The sequence below is a fragment of the Protopterus annectens genome, chromosome 7.part0 (assembly GCF_019279795.1).
Source record: "Protopterus annectens isolate FY-2018-M chromosome 7.part0, PAN1.0, whole genome shotgun sequence".
Taxonomy (NCBI): domain Eukaryota; kingdom Metazoa; phylum Chordata; order Ceratodontiformes; family Protopteridae; genus Protopterus; species Protopterus annectens.
The window spans coordinates 26,336,157-26,358,614 of record NC_056739.1 but is presented as its reverse complement, the minus strand read 5'-3'; the positions used below and the strand labels follow the sequence as shown (position 1 = coordinate 26,358,614).

Sequence of the window (22,458 nt, the reverse complement as noted above, 5' to 3'; positions counted from 1 at the left end):
ATGGAAATCCAAGTCTAAACCAACTGTACTAGAAGTAGTGAATATAGTGACAGAAATAAAACAATTGGCACTGGGATCTTTAGCAAAAGGTAGGAACAAATTACATAGAAAAAAAATGGGAATTGTGGGAACAATACATGTACAGGAGGAATGAAGTTTAAAAGAAGGCAGGATTTGAATGAGATGTAATGTCTGACTGACAATGAATGGATGGATAATAAGTGATGTATAATGTTTGCAACTAAAATTATGTCTTTATGGTTTGTGATGTATAATGTTTGCAACTAATAATATATCAATATGGTTTGTTTTCATTTATATAAATATATGATTGCCTATTTCATACATGATAATAAAGATATTTCTTGTTTAAAAAAGTCAAGCAATATATGCTCTTAGCACAGTTACTAGCTTCAATAATATAATCTAAAATGCCTTCTAAAAAGCTCAATATCTAGGTGTGTTATTGAAAAGAAAGGTAGGAGATCGGCACTGAATCGAGAGATGTGGATACAGTTATCCCAACATTCTGACCTCATGTAGAAAGAAATGGGAATAAAGGGAGTTGCTGATGATGATAATGACTTCTAGGGAGCTCTTTCCTAAAAGCCTGAGACAGTAACACCCTAAGATTGGTCCAGATAGCAAAACTAGGTTGATACTCCAGCTTGCCTGCAGTTCTGGCCATTTCTGGTTTGCCCCTGTTCTCCCTATACTGTTTGGTCTAGTACCCAGTACTATAGATCCATAAAAACACCCCCTTCTCAAATAAATATGGAATCCTCAAGCCCCCTGGACCTTTTATTTTACCTCATAATGACAGTGTGAATCAGCCTACATTATTTGCAAGATAAGCTTTCTTTCGGCAGCTTCTGTGCTGTTTATAATAAGAAACCTATACACGTGTCTTGTCCTAATCCATAGCCATGTCACATTAGCCTATTCAAGTCTTACAGGCCTCATCTGCTTCAAGATTGGAGTGAGGAAAAAGGCTAGACTTGTTTAAAAAATATCTAGACCCAGCTTAGCAAGCAGACCTATATTTCCAGAACTGCTAATTCTCAAGTTCCCATTTAGCTTGCAAAAACAAATAAGTGGCCCCAAACCTTCTTGCCACATATAGCCGAAGTCAACTTTTCTTGCCAAAAAATACCTTTACCATCTCATCCTACCAGCTGGAGTGTCCTTCGATCTACTTCACTAAAAAGACTTGTGCAAAGTGAGGTGCTTCTCCATACTAAATTGGGAAGTACGTATGCATATAGGAATTTTAATACCTTCCAGTTCTCTCTAATTTGTTACCTTCTCTGTAGCCCTGCTGGAAATCTTTCAACAAATGTAGCTATCCCATATGGGCAAGCATTCTGTAATATTAAGTTCTGTAGTCTTCCCCACATGGTAGGTTTAGCTTTGTTATATGACAACAGTTGCATAAGCTGCTAGGCTACATCATATAACTTCCAGTCTGTGAGACCTAATCCAAATTTCTTCATTGAGATCCTAACAACAAGCCCCCTTACTCACTGCTTCTGCTTAGACCACATGAGCTGCTTCAGTAGATGCACAATTCCTGTAGGAGTTCTATGTCTGTTCATCCTCAGAATATGCCTAGAGAGATAAAAAGTTGCTTGGGCAACAAAATAACTTGCACAAACTAATCTTTCTAAAAAGCTAGAGATTCATCAGATATGATGTTTGTACCCACAGGGCCACTTTATGCTGGCTATTTTCCAAATTTGATGAAATCACTCTATTCATGCTCCTATATAATACTCCAGTACTTAGGGCTTCTTTAATCCACTGAAAGGCCACCTCTAGTCCCTGATTTTGACTGGAAAGTGCTGCTTAGTGGCGGTCCAAACATCTGACTTTTCCAAATGAAGTTTCAAACCAGAAATCTGAGAACTTCCTGGACTTATCCTGCTTCAGACTTTGCGACAATACTACATAATCTTCTGCAAACAGATCATTTGTTCATTGCCCAAAGAGGTCCCGACCATGCAAAATTCCTTCCTGATTCAGGACTCTACTGGATCTATAGCCAGCAATAATAATGAAGGTGACGGGACATCCCTGCCTAGGGCCTTTTTTCAAAATAAGAGAAGATGACAACCTATCATTTGTCAAAACTGTTGCTTGTAAAATGTATATAGTGCTTGTATGCTTTGTCTAAAAATAGCAGGAAATCTCATATACTTCAAACTATCCATAAATAATCACATCATATAAAGTCAAACAAGGTGATGACAGGTTTTGGAACTTGCTGAAGGCCCTCCAAATATAGATACAAAGTCCTAACATGATCCAATCTGAACCCTACCTTGTACAAAGCCTGCTTGTGTTTTGGATACAAGATCAATGGAAAATAGTATAATTTGTTCAGATATAATTCAGGCATAAAGCTTAATGTGTGCATTTAGAAGAGATACAGGGTTAATGTTAGTTACAAAAATACTAAAGCAAAAAAAAAAAAAAACAAGAGAGGTAATTGTTGGAAAGCCTACATGAAGGGTTAAGCTCTCCCTTACTCTGAAAATGCTGAAAAGGTTTACTCTATATGTATATACAGATATACATTGTCACCCAGCCATGGAACTCTGCCTGTAGGTGAACCCCTCCCAATGGTCCTCACAACCTCTGTCCAGTCTGCTTAATCAAGAAAACAGCTTGTGCCTTAATTAGTCTGGGGTAGGTAGCTTTCCTTAAAATGTCCTCCCTACCTACTACTTCCTCATCCCCAGCTGTATTCTTACTATATAGGCCTTTAATAACAGTCAGACAAACAATTAACTAATTTTCTTCAGTTTTTCTGCTGTTCTTCTCTTAACATTCTGGCCCCTTGTGATCTGCTGTACCTATACATTTCCCACTGCCCAAGCTTGAAAGGGAATTCCATGAAGGTACAGTCTAGACTTTTCATACTACAAATTTGAAAAGGTTTTATGGCAAGTACTGTAGTACTTGATAACATACCGATTGTTAAACTTAGTTTTTAAAGGCACTTTCCATTGCATGTTTGGCTACATTAATTCAGTCATCCATCTTAGTAACATTGATCTGGTCTCTTTACATACACTTCTAACTCTATAAACTAGTAGATATGTATTTTATTAAAGATTTATCATGATGTATTAAGGGGTCCATACTTAGGGTCACTTACCTAGTTTATAATCTGTAAAAGGAAAGTGAGTTATGCCAGTGCTGCATGGTCAATAAGGGGAATGGACTAATTCCTTTAAAATCTGACAATAATCAACCTAACTAGCATCTGTGTAGGAAAACAAAATAAAAGATACTCTTCTTTGTCTGGGTGTAAACATCTCCACTCATCAACCAGCTGCAGACCACCCATACAACTAATTGTTCCTTGTTCTTTTAAATATGACTCCACACTGTCAGTCACTCTAAGAGACATTAAAGTCCACTCCTATCAATAAATGAGAATTTTAAAACTTCCTGGTTAACAAATAAAGAATTCCTCAAAGAAACTTAGGGAACTTGGATGACGCAGTGATAGCGTTGTCACCTCACAGCAAGAGGTTCTCCAGTTCAATTTTCGGCTGAGGTACCTTCTGTGCAGAGTCTGCATGTCCTCCCTGTGTTCGTGTGTGTTTCCTTCAGGTGCTCTGGTTTCCTCCCACATCACAAAAACATGCATCTGGAATATTTCTCCCCGGGCATCTGCTGAAAATTGTCTCTGTTCCAAGTCGCTCTTTCCCGGTAAACAAATGTTAAATAAATAAATAATGTATTAATTCCACATAACTTGCTAATGGTAGTCAGTGACTGGCCACAGTTAAAGGCAATTTGTAGAGTTCTCCCATTACCTTACTTCTCCCCTCCTTGTCCTGTCAACCCAAATAATGTTTTAATCAAAGAGCATCCCCAGCTTTTTCCTGATGGCGTTGCTCAAAATAATCATTTCCTTGCACACCTTTTAAAATCCTAAAATGGCAATTGGTAATCTTACATTCTTACTTTAACAAAAAAATCAATCTTTTGTTGTCTAACCCAGTACAAAAAAGTATTCCTTTTGATTTTGAGTGAAAAGCACTTACACTTAGCAAGACACACTGAATCATGCAGGTTCAGTGTTGAACAACCCCCCCCCGCCAAAAAAAAAAAAAATACTGCCCAATGTCAAGCAAGGCTCAGTCAAATATATTTATCCATATTACAACAGAGCTAAACAGTGGTGTGATATGCTCAGTGCTATGCATGCTCTAGTGGGCTAGTCATCACCCCATGTACTTACAGCTAATAAAGAAATGCAGATCAAACAATTATCAAAGCAGGCATTTAGTACCCATATCAGTATTCCTTCTTCCTACCTTCAAATTTAGGCAATATATTTTTCAATCTTTGGGAGGGGAGGGGGCTTGAGCCATTCTAGTTGATCATCCCCATCCTCCCTTCAATCATGCGCCCCCGATCGCTACTTACAGTTTGCAGGGGGCTAAATCTATTATGTGGAATGTTCGTGAAAAAGCACTCTGGATGAAGATTTTGCCTCTGGCTTCCATGTGCACTGTTCTAGGCTGGCATATAAACTGGCACTAATCACTGCCTGAGGAGAAGTCCTATCTTATAAGGTTTTGTGACTCCTTGAATAACGAGAGATTTCAACATGGCATAATGGAGAAGTTGTTTACCTTACAAACACAAGGTGCAGGGTTTGATTCTGAAAAGGGAAAACTGGTTAGGTTTAAAATGGTCCACAAGGGCAGCTAGCCTAGTACTGCCCTATGAACCTATGAGAACACTTCCCTGGTCAGCTGGCCTACATTCTATTTGGCCCAGGACTCTGACTGCTGTCTCTGTGGTGCACAGAAATGGACAATCTGTGGTGCCTTATTATAAACCACTTCCACAACCAAATATTTTTTCAAAAACTGAAGAGCTCAAAAAGATTCTCTTTGCCATGATACTTTAAGGCCAATGCAGCTGGATAATGAAAAATACTGGGAATATGATTATAGCGAAGGAAGCAAACTCGTGTAAAGGCTTTCCACTTTGACAAAGTCTGCTGCACAAAGTCTTGAAAAAAGTCACACTCTGTGACCACACAAGAGAAAGGGTCTCCCTTCTTTCAACTGCCACACTGTGTATTCTCTGTCCCCAACATTTAGCAGTTAAAATATTATAAGTTGGGGGGGGAACTGTCATGTGCTGCTGGTGGTCACAGTGAGCGGTGTGCCTATTCAATTCTAAAATGGCTGCCAGGACCCAAATTCAGAGCCTGTTGGTGTTTTTCAAGATAGTCCAAAAGGCTCCCTTTTAATATGCCTTCAGGTAATCCTTCTAGGTGCAGGTTGTTGCACCTGCTTCTATTTTCAAAATCTTCTGTTTTAGCATACGTTCACATTTGTGGCCTTCTAATCTACTCCCATGATCCACCATTATCGCTCTAGGTTGAGACACAGCCACATCTAACTCCATAAATTTTATTATGGTATTGAGCTATCATTTATTACTGTGTATTTGCATCCAACTTGAGACTTGAGGTATCATCCTATTGTTTTTTAATGAGCACCTTCACTGTCACCATCTCAGCCACGTAGGCATATAAAATTCGCAACCATTAACAGCAAGGTCAGTGGTTATTTTAGTTGACAAAGGGAGCATGCAGGTAAATCTCCTTAACCATACAGTGTAAAAGGAGAGGGAAAAGAAACAACAAATAAAGGATATAAATGTGTTATGGAAAGTTTTTAGGTTGTCATAAAAAATATTTAATACATATTTTGAATAAATTATGCTATTTAGTGGTGACCGGGAAAAGCCGAAAGAAGAAGTGGTGAGTGTGTTTTCCACGTTAAGAAAAAGAATGAGTTGTTAACAGATATTTACAGTAATAAGGTATTCAAGGCGAATGTAGTAAAAAAGGGGGAATGGCGCAGGCTAAAGATGAGAATGGTGGACTAGGGTTAATTAATTGTGTTGTGTATTCAGCATTGATGCATTTGTTCTGGATAAAGAAAATAATGGAATTATGTCAAAAGTGCTACTGGATAACCATAATGAATTCTGGGAAAAAAATGGAAGGACTAAAAACAATAAAAAATATAGATAAGGGAGAAATTTAAGAACATAAATATAAAATTTTGTTATAGAAAATTATTCTGGAAAGTGCAGAGAAAGAAAGGAGACAGGATTTGGTGTGAAAAAGTAATAATGGCATTTTGTTATGCTGAATCTTGAAATAATCTGAAAGATATAAAACATTCTATTAAAGAAAGAAAAAGTTTAAACAATTTAGTGAGTTAAGATTTTTATGCAAGTTGTGGCTGGCTAAGTTATATGTAATATATAAAATGATGGATAGAAGATTGTGTTTTGCATATAAAGAAATTCAAATATCTAAGCATGTGTTTTTTTTTTTGAATGTGAATGAGTTAAGCTGTGGAATGCATTTATTCAAAAGGGATTCTGGTATGACATTCAAAAGGTTTATATGGGTACGGTTTTACATGGCTTTCATGAAGACGAAACTGTGTAGTTACAGGGAAAGTGGATCTGAATATGTTTTATGTCATATGAATAATATGCAAAGTCATAGCTGAAGAAGAGTTGCTTAATGGATAATGGCAGATACAGTGAAAAAAATCAGAAGGTGGCTGTAACTGAAAGCATGGGGGATTGAGTATATTATTTGAAAACTAAAAGAAAATTGAAGTGTGTATACAGAATCATGAGAGTCTGTGTGCATGTAACATGAGTTTGTAAATATGTATACATGTCAGTTAAGAACCCCTTCCACTCTTTTTTGATATGTGCCATGGAATTTTTTACATCCTACCTGAGCTATCATCCAACTCAGGCAGATGGGGCCTTGGTTTAACATCTCAGCTGAATGCCAGCACACTCCGGATCCCCCCCCCCCCAATGCTGCACTGCAGTGTCAGTACTGGAAAATATATTCAAACACCTGATATGGGAATAGATCCTACAATCTTCTGATCTTCCAGCATCAAGCTGCTGAGCCACTGACATTGAATTGTATGAAATGATAATACCACTGTACTGTATGACATACCACTGTACTGTATGACATAATACCACTATTGTATTGCATGATGTGATAACACTATTGTATTATATGACATGATAACACTGTATTGTATGACATAATACCACTGTACTGTATGGTGTGATAATACTATTGTACTGTATGACAGGATACCAGTGTATTGTATGATGTGATAATACCACTGTATTGTATGATGTGGTAATACCATTGTACTGTATGACATAATAGTATATTGTATGACGTGATAATACCATTGTATTTGTATGACATGATACTAGTGTATTGTATGATGTGATACCATTGCATTTTATGACATGATAATACCACTGTATTTTATGATGTGGTAATACCATTGTACTGTATGACATGATACCAGTGTATTGTATGATGCGGTAATACCATTGTACTGTATGACATACCAGGGTATTGTATGATGTGATAACACCACTGTACTGTATGACATAATACCACTGCATTGTATGATGTGGTAATATCATTGAACACTGTAAACTATTAAACCTGACCTGAGCTATACAATGCTGGAAATCACTGTACTGTAAAATTCTGTGTTGGTCTGTGTGTTGTACAGGTTAATAATAACAATAACCATCATACTGAAAAATGCTATACATCACTGTATTGTTTTAATTATAAATAAACCTGTTTGTATGTTTCTGTACTGTTATAATTACAAACAATGTTGTTTGTACTATCTTCAGGTCTAGATCATAGATGGAAATGCATATTGGACAAGCACACTTATCTGGTTATCAAAAATAAAAACTAAATAAAACAAATGAAAACAAGCAAAGAAAGAGATGACTGCATGTGTCCAGTTAGATACAAGAACATAATTTGGTCTGAACATGGCTCTGACTTTGCCAGTGCAATGACACCTATATAAACTGTCAGCAAACATGAAAATTACATTACAAAATTATACTATGCTTCAAGTAAATGAAATAGTGCAGACCTCTTTCAGTGTTTTCTTTGCCTCCACTAAAGGATGCCAGTGTGCTATTGGTTTACGTGGATAGGCTAGCATTTCATTCCAATGGTCTCTCCCAAGGCCTTCAGCATTATTTCCAACTCGGCACACTCCAATAATTTCATTATGTCCAACTCTTAAAGGGAAAAAAATACAAATATTACTCAGTTATACAAAGCACACTGCTGTAATAATTAATTATAACATGTTTACTGCAACAATTTTATTGAATTGTTTTGACGAGATTGTATTAGACTAAAGTGTTTATATAACAGTTTGAAGCTAGTTGCTAAATGATATGAACACAGATTAAATTACTCTGCAGATCAATACAAATTTAGAAATGCAGAATTTCTTTAGCTAGATTTAAATGGATCACTGTAAAAATCATGTATTGCACTGTACAAAAACAGATAAACCAATATCCAGCAACACACAGACTTGAAATAAGTAAGAGTTGACTTAGTATTTTGTTTTATTCCTACAGGTTTGCAGGTACTTATACATTTTCAGTGACTTAGTATTTATTTAGCTTTATCTCACATAAAAGGCAACATTAAATAATTCACATTATCTGATCGGAGTTCCCATAAAGCAAGCCTAGGAATCCCCAAGGGGGGTGGCCTCACCAGCTGAATAATGCTATAATAGTGACCAACTGTCCTGGTTCATTGTACTCCTGTTCAGACATTTACTGGCATTCTCAATGATCTCTGGGGAATGTTTATCAGGTGGGTCATTAAAACAGTAAAAAGCCAAGTCAAGTCAATGTCACAACAAAGTCTGTAAGTATTTTAAGGTGTCCTAAAAAGGCAGGCTCTAGTTTTTGATATTCAGTATGTCAATATTACACTTCAAACTTCAGTGGCACACTTGTACAAAATGAATATGAAATAGAAGCAGTTATGTTTAGATCATGCTCATTAACCACTGAGAAGGGATTGGTGATGCCTCATTTTAAGTGGTTTGTCTTTGACTTGGAGACACCTATTGCAAAAGCCTGAACTATCGTCTTAAATTAGAACTTAGGAAGAGATACGACTTGGAGATCCATCACCTTTACCCTGAGGTTTACAGTCTTCTGCTTGTACCCTGACTTCCTGCTTGTACCCCGACATCCTGCTTGTACCCCAGCATCCTGTATTATATTTGCTGAAGCACAATACCTCAAGGTAGAAGCTGCTGCTATGCTTTTGCTTGATTCACTTAGGACTTATAGCATTATACTTGAAATGTTGTGCATTCAGATGACCTAAACTAGCAACCTCCCAAACAAAGAGTTAGGCATGTTTTAATGCAATGTCAGTGATCAATATTTTTACATGGTGCAGTGACCTCAGTGTGAGAATAATAATGTTTGGGGAATGGGAGAAGAAATACACTATATGGGAAGTGTGGGAGGCTTGCTTCTTGTAAAGGATGCTTTTTTATTGTGTCATTAGCTTAGATTTCAAGCTCAGATGTATTTCTTGCAAGCATATGTGTACATGAGCAATCAGTTCCAAGCTAATGTTGCTAAGCAATTATGATACAAGTTCAAGTTTTCAGGAGCCATAGGGGATCCCAACCTTGAATAAAGAAAGATATGTCAAATCTGACAAAATTTCAATGTTGTCCTGTCCTAACAGTAAAGAAAACTTTTTTTGCCAGTGAGAGAGTTTTTGAAGGAATGACTACTCCAAAGGAAATTAAACCAACATTTCATCCATTATTCCTTGTCCTAACTGCCAACATTTGGCTCATCAGGACAGAGCAACTAAGACGTTTACTGCTTTCCTTGCAGTCTTACCACAAAGCACAGCAAATATTGTAGATGTTAACCTACATGCAAAAACAGAATTTCTTTATACCCCATATTTCATTTCCAAGACATCCTATTGGGCAAATTAACAAAGCCGTTCTCAATATCTTCCAGAAGATGACAAGTGATCCCAGTATAATTCATCCAGCTTTTGTCAAAAGGGATGCAACATTTTTTGTATGACAATTAGCATACATCCTAAATTTTTCTCTGACAAAGTACCCTAACCGTTTTCCTTTTTGAGGAGAAAAAAAAAAAAAAAGACTACAAGAATACAGACCAACATACACTGTGCTCTTTCTATACTCACCAACATACTAGTATGAAATTAGCTCAGGAAGTATGGCCTACTGATATATGAACTGCACAGTGGCGCAGTGGTTTGCATTGTTACCTCACAGCAAAAGGTTCTCCGGTTCAATTCTCAGCTGGGGTGCCTTCTGTGTGGTCTGCATATTCTCCCTGTGTTTATGTGGGTTTCCTCCCATGTTATGAAGACATGCATCCAGAGCATTTATCCCCAGGCCTTGGCTGAAAATCGGCTGATTCCAAGTCGGACTTTCCCAATAAACAAATGTTAAATAAATGAATGAACAAACATATCCTGAGCTCTGGTCCTAGCACCATCACAGTTCTACTTGCAGTTACTGATAACATTCTAGAGAGGATGAATTATATTGCAGGTGCTCTTTTCTGGCTAATTAAACTGTGCAGTATTGCATAATAAACTGCTAACCCATGCATTGTGTTGTTTAGTCAAATCAAGCTCTTTGTGACCTCAATGACATTTGCATACTAAGCCTTGTCTGTTGTCACTTTCTTACAAATTCATTTTTTTTTTTTGTAATGCACCTAAGCTTCTGTTTCCTTCACGCTTTCTCAGTAGTGATATCTTCACTAGTGGATCCCACCTGTGTCTTATATGGCCAAATATTTGAATTTTAGTTTACTATTAGATCTTCCAGTGAACAGTCTTGAATTTATTTCCTTAAGTATTAACTGAGTTGACCTTCTTTTGTTCCATGGAATTCTCAAAGGGTTTCTCCAACGCTACAGTTCAAAAGCATCAGTTCTCTGGCAGACAGCCTTACTTGTAAATCCAACTCTCACAGCTATATGTCACTATGGGAAAAACATAGCTTTGACGGCGAGGACCTTTGTTGACAATGTAATGGCTTTACTCTCCAAAATCTGATCCACATCTACCATAGCTTTCCTTTCAAAAACAAATAATCTTCTGATTTCATGGCTGCACTCAAAACCTGCAGAGTTCTTTGAGCCCAGGAGAAGAAAAACAATCACTACCTTCATTTCTTCCCCATCTATTTAAAAAACAAATCAGTAGGACTAAATAATATATTATTTATGCTGAGCAGCAGACTATCTTTTTGAACTTTTTATTTTCACCTTCATCAACAGGCTTTTCAACTATTTCTTAGTTTCAGCAGTCACAGTAGCAGTATCTGTATATGTGAGGATGTTAATCTTTCTTAACAGCAATTTTGATTCAAGTGTCTGGTTTGTGTAACCCAGCATTTTGCAAGATGTACTCAGTATATGAATTGAATAAGTAGGGTAACATGCAGCCTTGGTGTACTAGGCCTTTGCTAATCTTGACCCAGTAAGCTATTCCTTATTCAGTTCCAAGTTTTACTTCTTACTCTGAATACAGATTTCTCAGAAGGCAAATAAGGTGATCCCATATTCACATTTCTTTAAGAACTTGACACAGTTTGTTATAGTCCACACAGTTAAGGGTTTAGATTAGTCCATAAAGGTAAAGTAAATATTTTCTTCTTTAACTCCCATGCTTTCGCCATTATCCAGTGGATGTTGACGATTTGAACTAGTGCCACTGCCCCTACCAAAACCAGCTTGTACTTCTGGCCGTCTTTGGTCCATATATTGTTGGAGCTTGCTTGTAGGATCCTGAGCATTACCTTGCTAGCATGTGAAACAAATGAACATATTTTACAATATAATTTGACCTTTTCCAGTCTAAAGGCCATTGCTGTGTTTTCCAAATTTGCTGGCAAATTCCAAGCAGCACTGCAGCAGCACATTCACCTCTATCACCTCATGCAACCTTGTTATCCATTGCCTGCCTAACTTCACTCTCCAGCATGAATGACTATAGATCCAATCAGTGATGTTAGGGTCCTTCTTATTTAGTTATTTCAATGTTCCTGCCATCTGTTCTTATATCCTCAAATATTTTTTTTTATTTTCAATTAAAATAACATTTACATAATATTTTTAAATATCATTTTAAACGACTATATACAATATTTACAATAGCCTGACTTTCAATTATATACACTGTATGTTATTAAATATAGAGATCAGTTATCAGAGATACAATATTGATTACTGCAGTGTGTCCAACAAAGATATAACTTTCTTCCAAGGATTATTTACCAATGGCCTGGGATCGAGTCGTAGTTCTTTGAATTTTATTTCCATCAATGCAGTTGTTTTCAGTAAATTCTTCCAAGGTCAGAGGTATATTTGAATTCCACCTTCTGGTTATGCATTTCCTAGATATAGCAAGTATTGTCCATAACAAATTCATATTTGTCTTATTCAGGTAGGGACCTTCATTTACATTTAGAATTATCAATACTTTAGTTAAGGTAAATGATTAATTAACTAAAGCTTGTAAAAAATGACTGATTCAATTCCAATATGATTTAATTTTATTACATTCATAAAAATATGATCCAGTCTGCTTTGTTTGACTTTTCACACCTCCAGCAAAAAACATTTGTAGTAGTAAGATGTTAGTTTTAATTTCTTCTGTTAACTGCAGTGATTGACCTTTTGTTAAGAACTGCCAGTATGATAGTTTGGGAATTGTTTTGTATGTTATTAATTCTTTATATAGATTTGAAATGGAAATTTTGTTTTCACAACTATTATATATAAATTCATACAGAAAATTATTAGATTTGCAATATCTTTAAATGGGGAATTAATTAATCTGCATAAATCGTGAGTGTACATTAGAATGCTTTTTAAGGTTAACCAGTCCTGTGTTGGAATATTGTAAGCAGTTTTTATCATATGTATATCTAAAACATTTAATTTATTTACACATTGAAACCAGCATAAGAATCCATTTTGTTCCCAGGTGGTTATTGCTTCCCTATATATTTTGTGAGGAAAGTTCTTAGTGATGGCAAATGGGGTTAAAAGGTCAAACCAACATTTGAGATGTATGTTTGCATTGATAAGTTTCCTAAAGGAATTGATGTAATGATTAATCAGTGTTGTTTTAGAAGGTTTTGTTATATTATATTGTATACTTATGCATAGTATGTACCAGGGTTTGTTTGATTTGTCTACTATTAAACATTTTTTTAACAGATCAAATTAATTTGTTAATATAGCCATTAATTCTTTCCAGTTGGCAAAATAATTTGGGTTTATCCAGTCTATTGTAGTTTTAAGCACAGATGCTTTTATATAGGTTTCTATTTCTGGGAAGTTCAATCCTCCTTGTTTCCAGGGTCTAATGTGATGAGTTAGAGCAACTCTTATTATTTTTGGGATACCATAAAAATGTTATTAAACATGAGTTTATTTCTTTAAGAATGCATCTCTCAGTTATTAACTGTATTGCTAATGCTACATATAGTATTTTTGGCAATAGGACCATTTTTATTAATTGCAATCCGTCTTCAAAAGTTAATATAATTTTGTTCCACTTTTCTATATATATTTTTATTGTTTCAATAATGTTTTTATAATTTATTAATATTGTTTCATTTATATTTTTGCATAACACTATTCCTAAATAATTTAGCATAAGTTCTTGTTTTCCTGTGATGGATTTATCTGTAACTTGTAGTTCTTTTTTCTTATTTAAAAATAGAAATTTTGATTTTGATCTATTAAAGTGTAGACCTGAAATCTTATAAAATTTATCCATTACTTCTTCTAGCTCTCCTAATGACTCTCTGGAGTTTGATAGGGTTAATAAAATATCATCAGCAAAATGCATTATTTTAGATATGTACTGGTCATAGATTTCTATTCCTTTTATTCTTGGATTATTGCGTATTATTTCTGCAAGTATTTCTATAGCCAAAGCAAATAAAATAGGAGAAAGGGAGCATCCTTGTTTAGTACCTTTTGCTATATGGATATATTCTGAGGTGAAAGGACCTTATTTAATGTAGGCTAAGTTATTAATATATATGTTTTTAGTAATAAAATGAAGGGAGGGGGAAATTCAAATAATGCTAAAGTTTTAAATAGATATTCCCAGTTGAGGGAATCAAAGGCTTTTTCTGTGTCTCATCTGATTACAAGTGTTTCTCTATCTTCTTTATTCACATACTCTATAAGACTAAGTATCCTTTTAATATTATCATGTGTGGGCCTGTTACATAAAAATCCAGTCTGATCATTAATTGTCTTTGAAAGTGGGATTTTAATTTTGTTAGCTAGTATTGACATGAATATTTTGTAATCATTATTCAGTAATGATATAGGTCTGTATGGGGTGCAACGGTCTAATGGTTAATTATCTTTTAGAATTGGTGTTATGAGAGAATATTTCCATGAGGGTGGTATTTTTCCTTCTGACTGGACTTCTAGCAACGTTTTATGAAAAAGGGAGATTACTGTTGAAGGGAAGAGTTTGTAAATTTCCGTAATTATACCATCTATCCCTGGAGCTTTGTTAGATTTACTTTCTTTTATCTTGTCAACAATTTCTTTGTAGGATATAGGTTTTTGTAGGTCTAGTTTTTAAGTTTTTGGAATTTTTTTTTATATTGATAAGGTTGGTTATCTAAATCTTCTTTTTTGAAGTGTTCCATATAATGGAACCAAAATGCTTCAAGGATGTCTTCTATATCTGATACATTTTTTCCCTTTCTTTCATGATATATACTACTAATGCTATTTGCTTTAGATTGTATTTTAATTCTTGTAGATGTTATTTAGATATCTGAGGGAGGTGGCTAATGAGTTTATTTTTAATTTTTCCAAGGCTAGACAAGTTTTGTGTTAGAATTTCATTATATTTTGTTATTTAATTCCCCTATTTATTTTTTTACTTCTGGACAATTCTCATTTATTTTTTAGATTTTGCTGTCAAGAGTCTGGTTTGCAAGTCTAATGATTCAGATTCCCTCTCTCTAACTTTGTTTTTGTACCAGCTAAGGGTCTTACCAAATAAATATGCTTTTAATGAGTCCCAAACCATGACTCTACTGATTTCTGTTGTGTTATTAATTTAAAGAAATAATTGTAGTTCTGACAACATCCAGGGTCTGAATTCTTTAATTTTCATGATATATGATGGAATTCTAGTTGAGAGGATTAAAGATTTAAACTCTATTTGGAGCTTCATTATCAGAGAGTCATGACCCGAGAAGGGGCATGGAACTATTGAGAAGTTGAGGATTTTTGTTTGTAAATCTTGAACTATGAATAATCTGTCTATTTTGGTTTGTGTTCCAAATCTATGGTCTTTATGGGAAAATAATAAGGATTTATCATCTTTTACTTTAAAAGTGTCAATTAAATGAAATTAATCAATCCATTTTTTAAGGATTTTGAAATGGTTGCTATGCAAAAAGATTTCTTGGTGGTTTCAGAAGCTTCTAAGGTACAATTAAAGTATCCTCTCAGTATAAGATTTCCTTTATAATTGTTGGAAATAAAATCTAGGTGTTTTTAACCATTACTGCTCCAATTCCTGGGAACCAATATAGATTAGCTAAGGTCCATATTCTGTAATTAAATTTAATTACAACAAATGCTAGTAGACCTTGTCTTCATATTTATAAATAACTTTTGGAGTGATTATGTTTTTCTTCCAGAGAATTGATACTCCTTTTGTCTTTGTTCTATAGGAGGATTGAGCCAAGACTGTATAGTTCTTAGGGTTCCAAATAAAGCGATCATTAGTCTTAAAATGTGTTTCCTGGAGAAATACTACTTGTGCCTTATTTAGATTTAAATATTTTAGTAAGTTTGATCTTTTATTTGCATTACTTAAGCCATTGGTATTTAATGATAAGAATGTTAAATCCATTTCAAGTTATTGTTGGAAGAAACTTTTTGCTTCTTTTTTTAATTTTGATTATAGTAGTTATACTATATTCTCTGATAACATTGAATGTTATTTTTGTGTGTAAACTTGGGAGTGTAATTTAATGTCCTTTCTTCTTTAAATACAAGTATGGTAAAATTCTGGTCAGGCTTTAAAAAAGTACTTCTATAAAACATTAATTCTAAAGTAGCAAATACAAGTAAATATGAATTTCCCATTAAACATGGAATCAAAGTCATTCCTAATCCAATAGATAAAGATAGATCTATTAGATTATCACTCATATCTTTAACCAACAATATCAGCTGAGCTCCATATGTTAAACTATATGGAGAATTTTCTTAAAAGAGATATGAAATTCTATATTATTCTATTATTGTTCTATAGTATTTTATATATCAGAATGGAATGTTAGTAGTGTAAACAATTATTATGTTAACTTAGAAAATATCTAATATTTAGATACCCTTAAGAGATCCCAAACATGTCAGATATATCATTTTGGATAAATTTATACTTCTCAACAACCTTAGAACAATACTAACTAAATCTAACCTAACTTGCTATCCTAACCATTCTTATGCTTTGTTTCTAACTCCCCATCCTAACCATTCTCATACCTTGTTTTTAACTCTTCTATAGCAACCTGCTATCTTAGCCATTCCAAGCACATATTTTAACCCTTCTACATCTAATTTCCAATAACTCCCCTTCTTAACTAACCACCTTTTTTCTCCTGGTTGTCATTCATGACATCAATCTAGGTATCATGCCATTCTATACACTCACATCCTGTCCAACAATTTCTGTACATATTTCATACTATAAACCTAAAAAGATCTTAAACTTCAATGTAAGCATGTATATATATAATCACCTTTTTAAAATTTTACACTTTTTTCAATGTAACCATGAATATTGATTGTCATATTTTGTACATGTGGAGCTTTTCTCCATGGGCCTCCGCTGAAAATGGACATGTATCCAGTCGGACTCTCCCGGTTAACAAATGTAAAATAAAATATAAATAAATAAATAAATAAATTAATTAATTAAATGCAACAGATGAGCATACACTGAATAAGCCAACAACAAATAGATTATTACTAAAATAATTTGACTTAAAGGACTCTACAGGAGACAATGAGTGATTACCAATGAAATATGAATTTATTGTAGGTGTACTGTCTTCCTTTACTTTCCCACTCTTCAGCTCACCAAATTCAACCTACACTTATGAAAAGACATGGCTTATCAGTGGTTTCCTGACTTTGAGTAGAGGTACCCTACATTCTAGTGTGCAGTGCTTTTACATATTTACAGATTTACAAAGCAGAGTTTAAGAATGAACTATGAACACCCTGACAATTCCCATCCTACATAAGGCACCTCCTGCTTCCAGAATGGGTAATCACATTAGGTCTAGAATGAATGTGAAGGTACCTATATGGTAATCAAGACTTACCTTAGGTAAGTATTAATCAAATAGTATTTAGAGCATCTTAGAGAGTTCTCAGGGCAGTTAGAATACTCTTAAACCTCTCCTCCCTTGACCAAAAACAGAGATTTCCCTTCCCTTTCTTTCCCTTGTTTTAAATCAGTACTAATAAAAGAAATTCAGCAAACATAGGTAAACAGAAATAGCATTCAGTAGTCTGTCTTATACATCACTCGCAATCCATTAAACAAGTCAGTGGCTAACATCACTTTAGTAAACATTATAAAGACAAATTAGAAATAATTTCCTAGCTACTGCAGTGGTGGTGCTGCGGTAGCGTTGTCGCCTCACAGTTAGACGTTGCCCATTCGATTCTCAGTTAGAGCGTCTTCTGTGTGTCGACATGCGTGAATGGGCATTCCTTCATTGAAGGCTGTGCGTTAGGCCAGGCAAGCCAGCACGTAAAAATCTACTGCCAATCATTAGCAGACTGGAGTTCTGCTGTGGCGACCCCTAACCAGGAAAAGCCGAAAGACAGAAATAATTTCCTAGCTCTTTAAATTTTCTGATAAAGCAAAAAGTTAACAATAAGCTATTTTAACTAAAAGTATAAAGCATTTAAATTTTTCCTTGCATGTATACATTTCTGCTTATATTGTAGTGTCAATAGCCATCTTTGAAATCTGTACAATACTTCACGTCTTCAAATCATTTTCAATTCAGGTTTTGTTAAAACGGCAACAATATTTCAAGGGCACAATTAATATTTGCACTGATGTTTCAAATAAATAACTTGTCAGTTGCCAATTGAGTTAGTTTAGAATGTATGATTAGTGCAAATATAGCATGTTGCAAAAATATGTATTTTTTCGTGTGCTCTAGAGACTGTCATATGCAAGCGACATATATAATGTAACATATATAGAGCAGATAGCTTATGGATTCAGGTTGTTAAAGTAAATTATGCTTATTAATCAGGCAGTTGCATTTAAATTCACAAGTAATTTGGGAACATTTCAGTTGAGATTCCAGGAATGTGTAGTCCAATGTGAGTAATTGAGTCCACTTTTCCTCATAAACACATGTCACAATTCATTAAACTAAGTAGAGTAACATCTGTCGAATAATCATTATAAAGACAAATGATAGTAATTTCCTAGCTCTTCAAACTTTCTGATATCACAAAATGTTGACAGTTGTTGTTGTTATTGAGTCTTTCAGCTTTTCCCGGTTAGGGGTCGCCACAGTGGAACTCCGGTCCGCTAATGATTGGCAGAAGATTTTTACGTGCCGAGTTGCCAGCCCTGACACACAACCTTCAACGAATGTACGCCCATTCATGCATGTCTCCACACAGAAGACGCTCTAGCTGAGAATCGAACAGGACAACGTCTTACTGTGAGGTGACAACGCTACCGCAGCACCACCACTACAGTTTATATCACAAAATGTTGACAGTAAGCTATTTTAACTGGAAGACAAACATTTCAATACTTCCTTGTGAATATATATTTTTACTTTTACTGTGTCAAGAACTGTCTTTGAAATCTATGCATTACTTCACTTCTTTCAAGTCATTCATTTTACAGTTCAGATTATATTTTGTCAAAATGTCAATAGCATTTCAAGGGCACATTTAATATTTAAACTGATATTTTAAATGAATAGCTATCAGTTACCAAGTGAGTTTGTACAGAGTGTGAGGTAACTGCAAAGAAAACATGTTGCAAAAAGTAATATGTATCTTTTCATATGCTCTAGAGACTGACAATTTCAAGTAACATAAAATGTAACTTTTACAGTGCAGACAGCTTGTGAAATCAGCATGTTAAAGTAATACTTTTTAATCAAGCAACTATATTTCAGTGCACATGTAGTTTGGGAACATTTCAGTTGTGTTTCCATTAATATGTAATCCTGTAAGGATAAATCATAAAATATTTACAAATAATCCTATTATGTATTTATTTTACCTTGTTTAGGTTGTTTTTCATTTTAATAACTAAACATTACTTTTTCTTATTATTTGTTATCCGTGAGGCTAAATGCACTTCACAGATTCACAGTGTCCTTAGAAACTGCAGCAATTGTTTGCTGTTGCTATAGCAACACAAATATGTGAAGAAAGCTTCACTTCTCTTAACCAACAGTACATTTTTCCCTCCTTTTTTTAATGTATTTATCTGTTAATACTAAAAGGAAATAATTCAAAGGACATATGTACATGAATGGAACATTTCAGAGTTAATCACAAACATGTCCCCAATCCCAATAAGCATAACAGTGACGATCATTAATCTAATAAATATTGTAATAATTAATTAAGTTCACTATTCCAATTAGTCTAACTTAAAACTAGATTTTAGACTATTATTTATCTATGCATAGATAGTGAGTTAATAAATATATACAGACTACATTAGTATAGTAAATAGGAGAGAATTTAGAAAGGGAGATAAGATGCAGTTAAAATAAATAATGAGAGAAGAGAGAAAGAAAATAAAAAATTAAGAGAAAATGCACATATACTATGTATGATGATTTACAGTATAAATATTTTATGTGTTATATAACCCTCCTTTTGTGAAAGAAAAGTACCCTGTTTTACATACCTGAGGTAATGTGAAAACTCTCATATGTCATCTATTTTCAAAAAATATAGATAAAGTTTCCAGTAGTTAGTTACCTTTGTTTTAAAATTCCAAGCAGTAAAATTGTTCCTTTAAGGCAATGTTAAAGCTATTCATATCATAGTAGATGCTTTGAGAGATTTGGCTGTAACAGGATCAGTCTTTTACTACTTCTTTTTGACATCTGTCCAGACATTTGTTTCTTTTGTTCTCTTGAGAGAAGGTGACATCCAATCCATATCTTCTGGTAAAGTAATCACATTATTAGTTTTAATAAATGAAGAGGCTTCCTCTAAGTCAATAAAAGTCATCATCTCATTGGCATACAGTATTCTTATCTTAGCTGGATATGCAAGTTGTGCCTTGATGTTATTTTGTTTCAAAAACTTTATCATTGGCCACACTTTTTTCCTTTGTTCCATTATTCTAGATGTATAGTCGTTATCAAATCTTATCAGGCTCTGTTTATATTTTAGAGGTGCCTTCCTCCAAGCAGATCTTAAAATCAGTTCCTTGTCCAAGTATGAAAGAAATTTGATAATTATTGACCTAGGAGGAGAGGTTTGAGTTAGTGGCAGGTTTCCCAAGAGGTCTGTGTGCCCTTTCAATGCTAAAGGAAAGTCCTTCTTTTAAATTTAAAAAGTCAGGGAGCCAGCTTGATAAAAAGGAAATAATATCCTCACCTTCTGTGTTTTCAGGTAATCCAAAAATCCTGATGTTATTTCTCCTCTCCCTATTTTCCAAGTCATCTACTTTATTAACCAACCAAGTGTTTTGTTTAAGAAGCAGTTCTTTCTGTGTTTCCACTTCCTTAAGTCTGTTTACTAAGTCATTTAGAGAAACCTCTATTCCTGTTATCCTTGTCTGGTGGTGGTGTAGCATTTCCTTTAGGGTGTCAGCCTGTTTTTGACTGCTTGTTTTAAGATTTTCTAGGTTTTCTTTAAAATCATCCATCTTCAAAGACAACTCCTGCAGGGTAGATGCCATCTGTTGTAGTTCCTTCTTTAAGGCAGCATCCTGATGAGAATTCTTTGAGTTGCTCATTTCAACAAGTGAATACATCTCCAAGCTTTTTGGCAGGAAATTATTTGTAAAACTTCACCAAAGTTTCTAATTATGTAAATTAGTCCTTTATCTATAAGATTTTATACTTTGAAGAAAAAAAAATAATATTTTTTCCTGTCTTATTTAACTAGTTATATGGAGCTCTAAAATACTGCTGCTTTCAGTTAGCCATTCAGGCTCCGCCCCCTTCCACCTGTTCTTAATATCTTCTGCTAAGTCTGTCATTATTTGCTTTTTACCATGCCCATTTTTACTTTTATTTTTCTCTTAATATTGTCAGTCTTCTTGAACAGATCTTATCTTCCCCATTCTGTTTTCTTCCATTTCTTTGCACTTTCCATTTAAATATGCTTCCTTATCTCTCTCTCCTGTTATTCTCGGACACTATACACTCACTTTAACATAGTTTCCTATTTCCATTGACATTTTCTCTCCATCTTTCCTCGGCCATGTCTAAATGTTCACAAAGTCATTTTGCCCTTTTTCTATTTGGAACACACTTAAAATAATACTTCCTCAGGCAATATCATCAACTTCTGTCCATAGTTCTTCAGGTGCTCTATTCAACAAGTCTAATACCTAAAATGTATTCTTCACCTCCATTAATTTTCATACCTTACTGGCTTAGATGGTGTTCTTGTTTTCTTTAATTTACTTCTAAACTTTGCAGTACAAAAACTGATGGCCTTGTTTTTGACGACTGTATTAAACTCTTCCATTTCTGTCTGCAAATAATATAATAAATCTGATACTGACTCAATAGAGCAACTAGGGTGGGGCAAATGGGGCAATCACCTCTGACACTGACATAAAATAAAAAAAAATATATACCTTTTAAAACATATATTGTTTTTTATTTCCCTTTAAGGGAAATGGCAATGCATGCATTCTAAGCAGACATTTGAGATGCTCCTACGTGCCTCCTGCCATGGCATACATAATCTTGCTTGGGCTCTGACCTAACAGACCTTTGATTGGCTGTGAAGGTAGAGGGGCCAGTGCCAAAGTGCTAGATAAACAGCGTATTGGGCTATATCACTGGTATCCATGACTAATTTAGGTTTCAAAAATGCTATACCCCTCAGCTTGCTGTGGGCACATCTGGTGTGTTAGGGAGCAATATTAGGGCAGAGAAAAACAAGTCTCACAAGTAAGTAGGGTTACTTATCAGCAGGCTTCTTGTGCAGACAAAATGCTGAAGGGGTTGTTGGGAAACATTTCATTTTGGTGCTTGTGCAAGCTTGAACAGAATGCTGAAGGGGTCATTGGGGAAAATATTTCATTTTGATGCTTGTGCATACATAGACAGACTGCTGAAGGGATCTTTGAGGGGAAATTATGCTTGTCCATACATGGATAGAATACTGAACGGGTCTTTAGGGGAAATTATTCATTTAGGTCTCATTTGAGTGCTTGTGTATACATAGACAATCTACTGA

At 34.7% G+C, this 22,458-nt stretch overlaps 1 protein-coding gene across 1 annotated transcript in view; it reads right to left on the bottom strand.

The window, feature by feature from the left end:
- SYT6 (synaptotagmin 6) overlaps positions 1 to 22,458 on the bottom strand; it is a 1,631,223-nt gene that overhangs the window by 22,234 nt on the left and 1,586,531 nt on the right. The window contains exon 6 of the mRNA XM_044076454.1: positions 8,004 to 8,154. Within this exon, the coding sequence (XP_043932389.1) occupies positions 8,004 to 8,154 (151 nt within the window). The remainder of the gene's footprint in view (positions 1 to 8,003; positions 8,155 to 22,458) is intronic.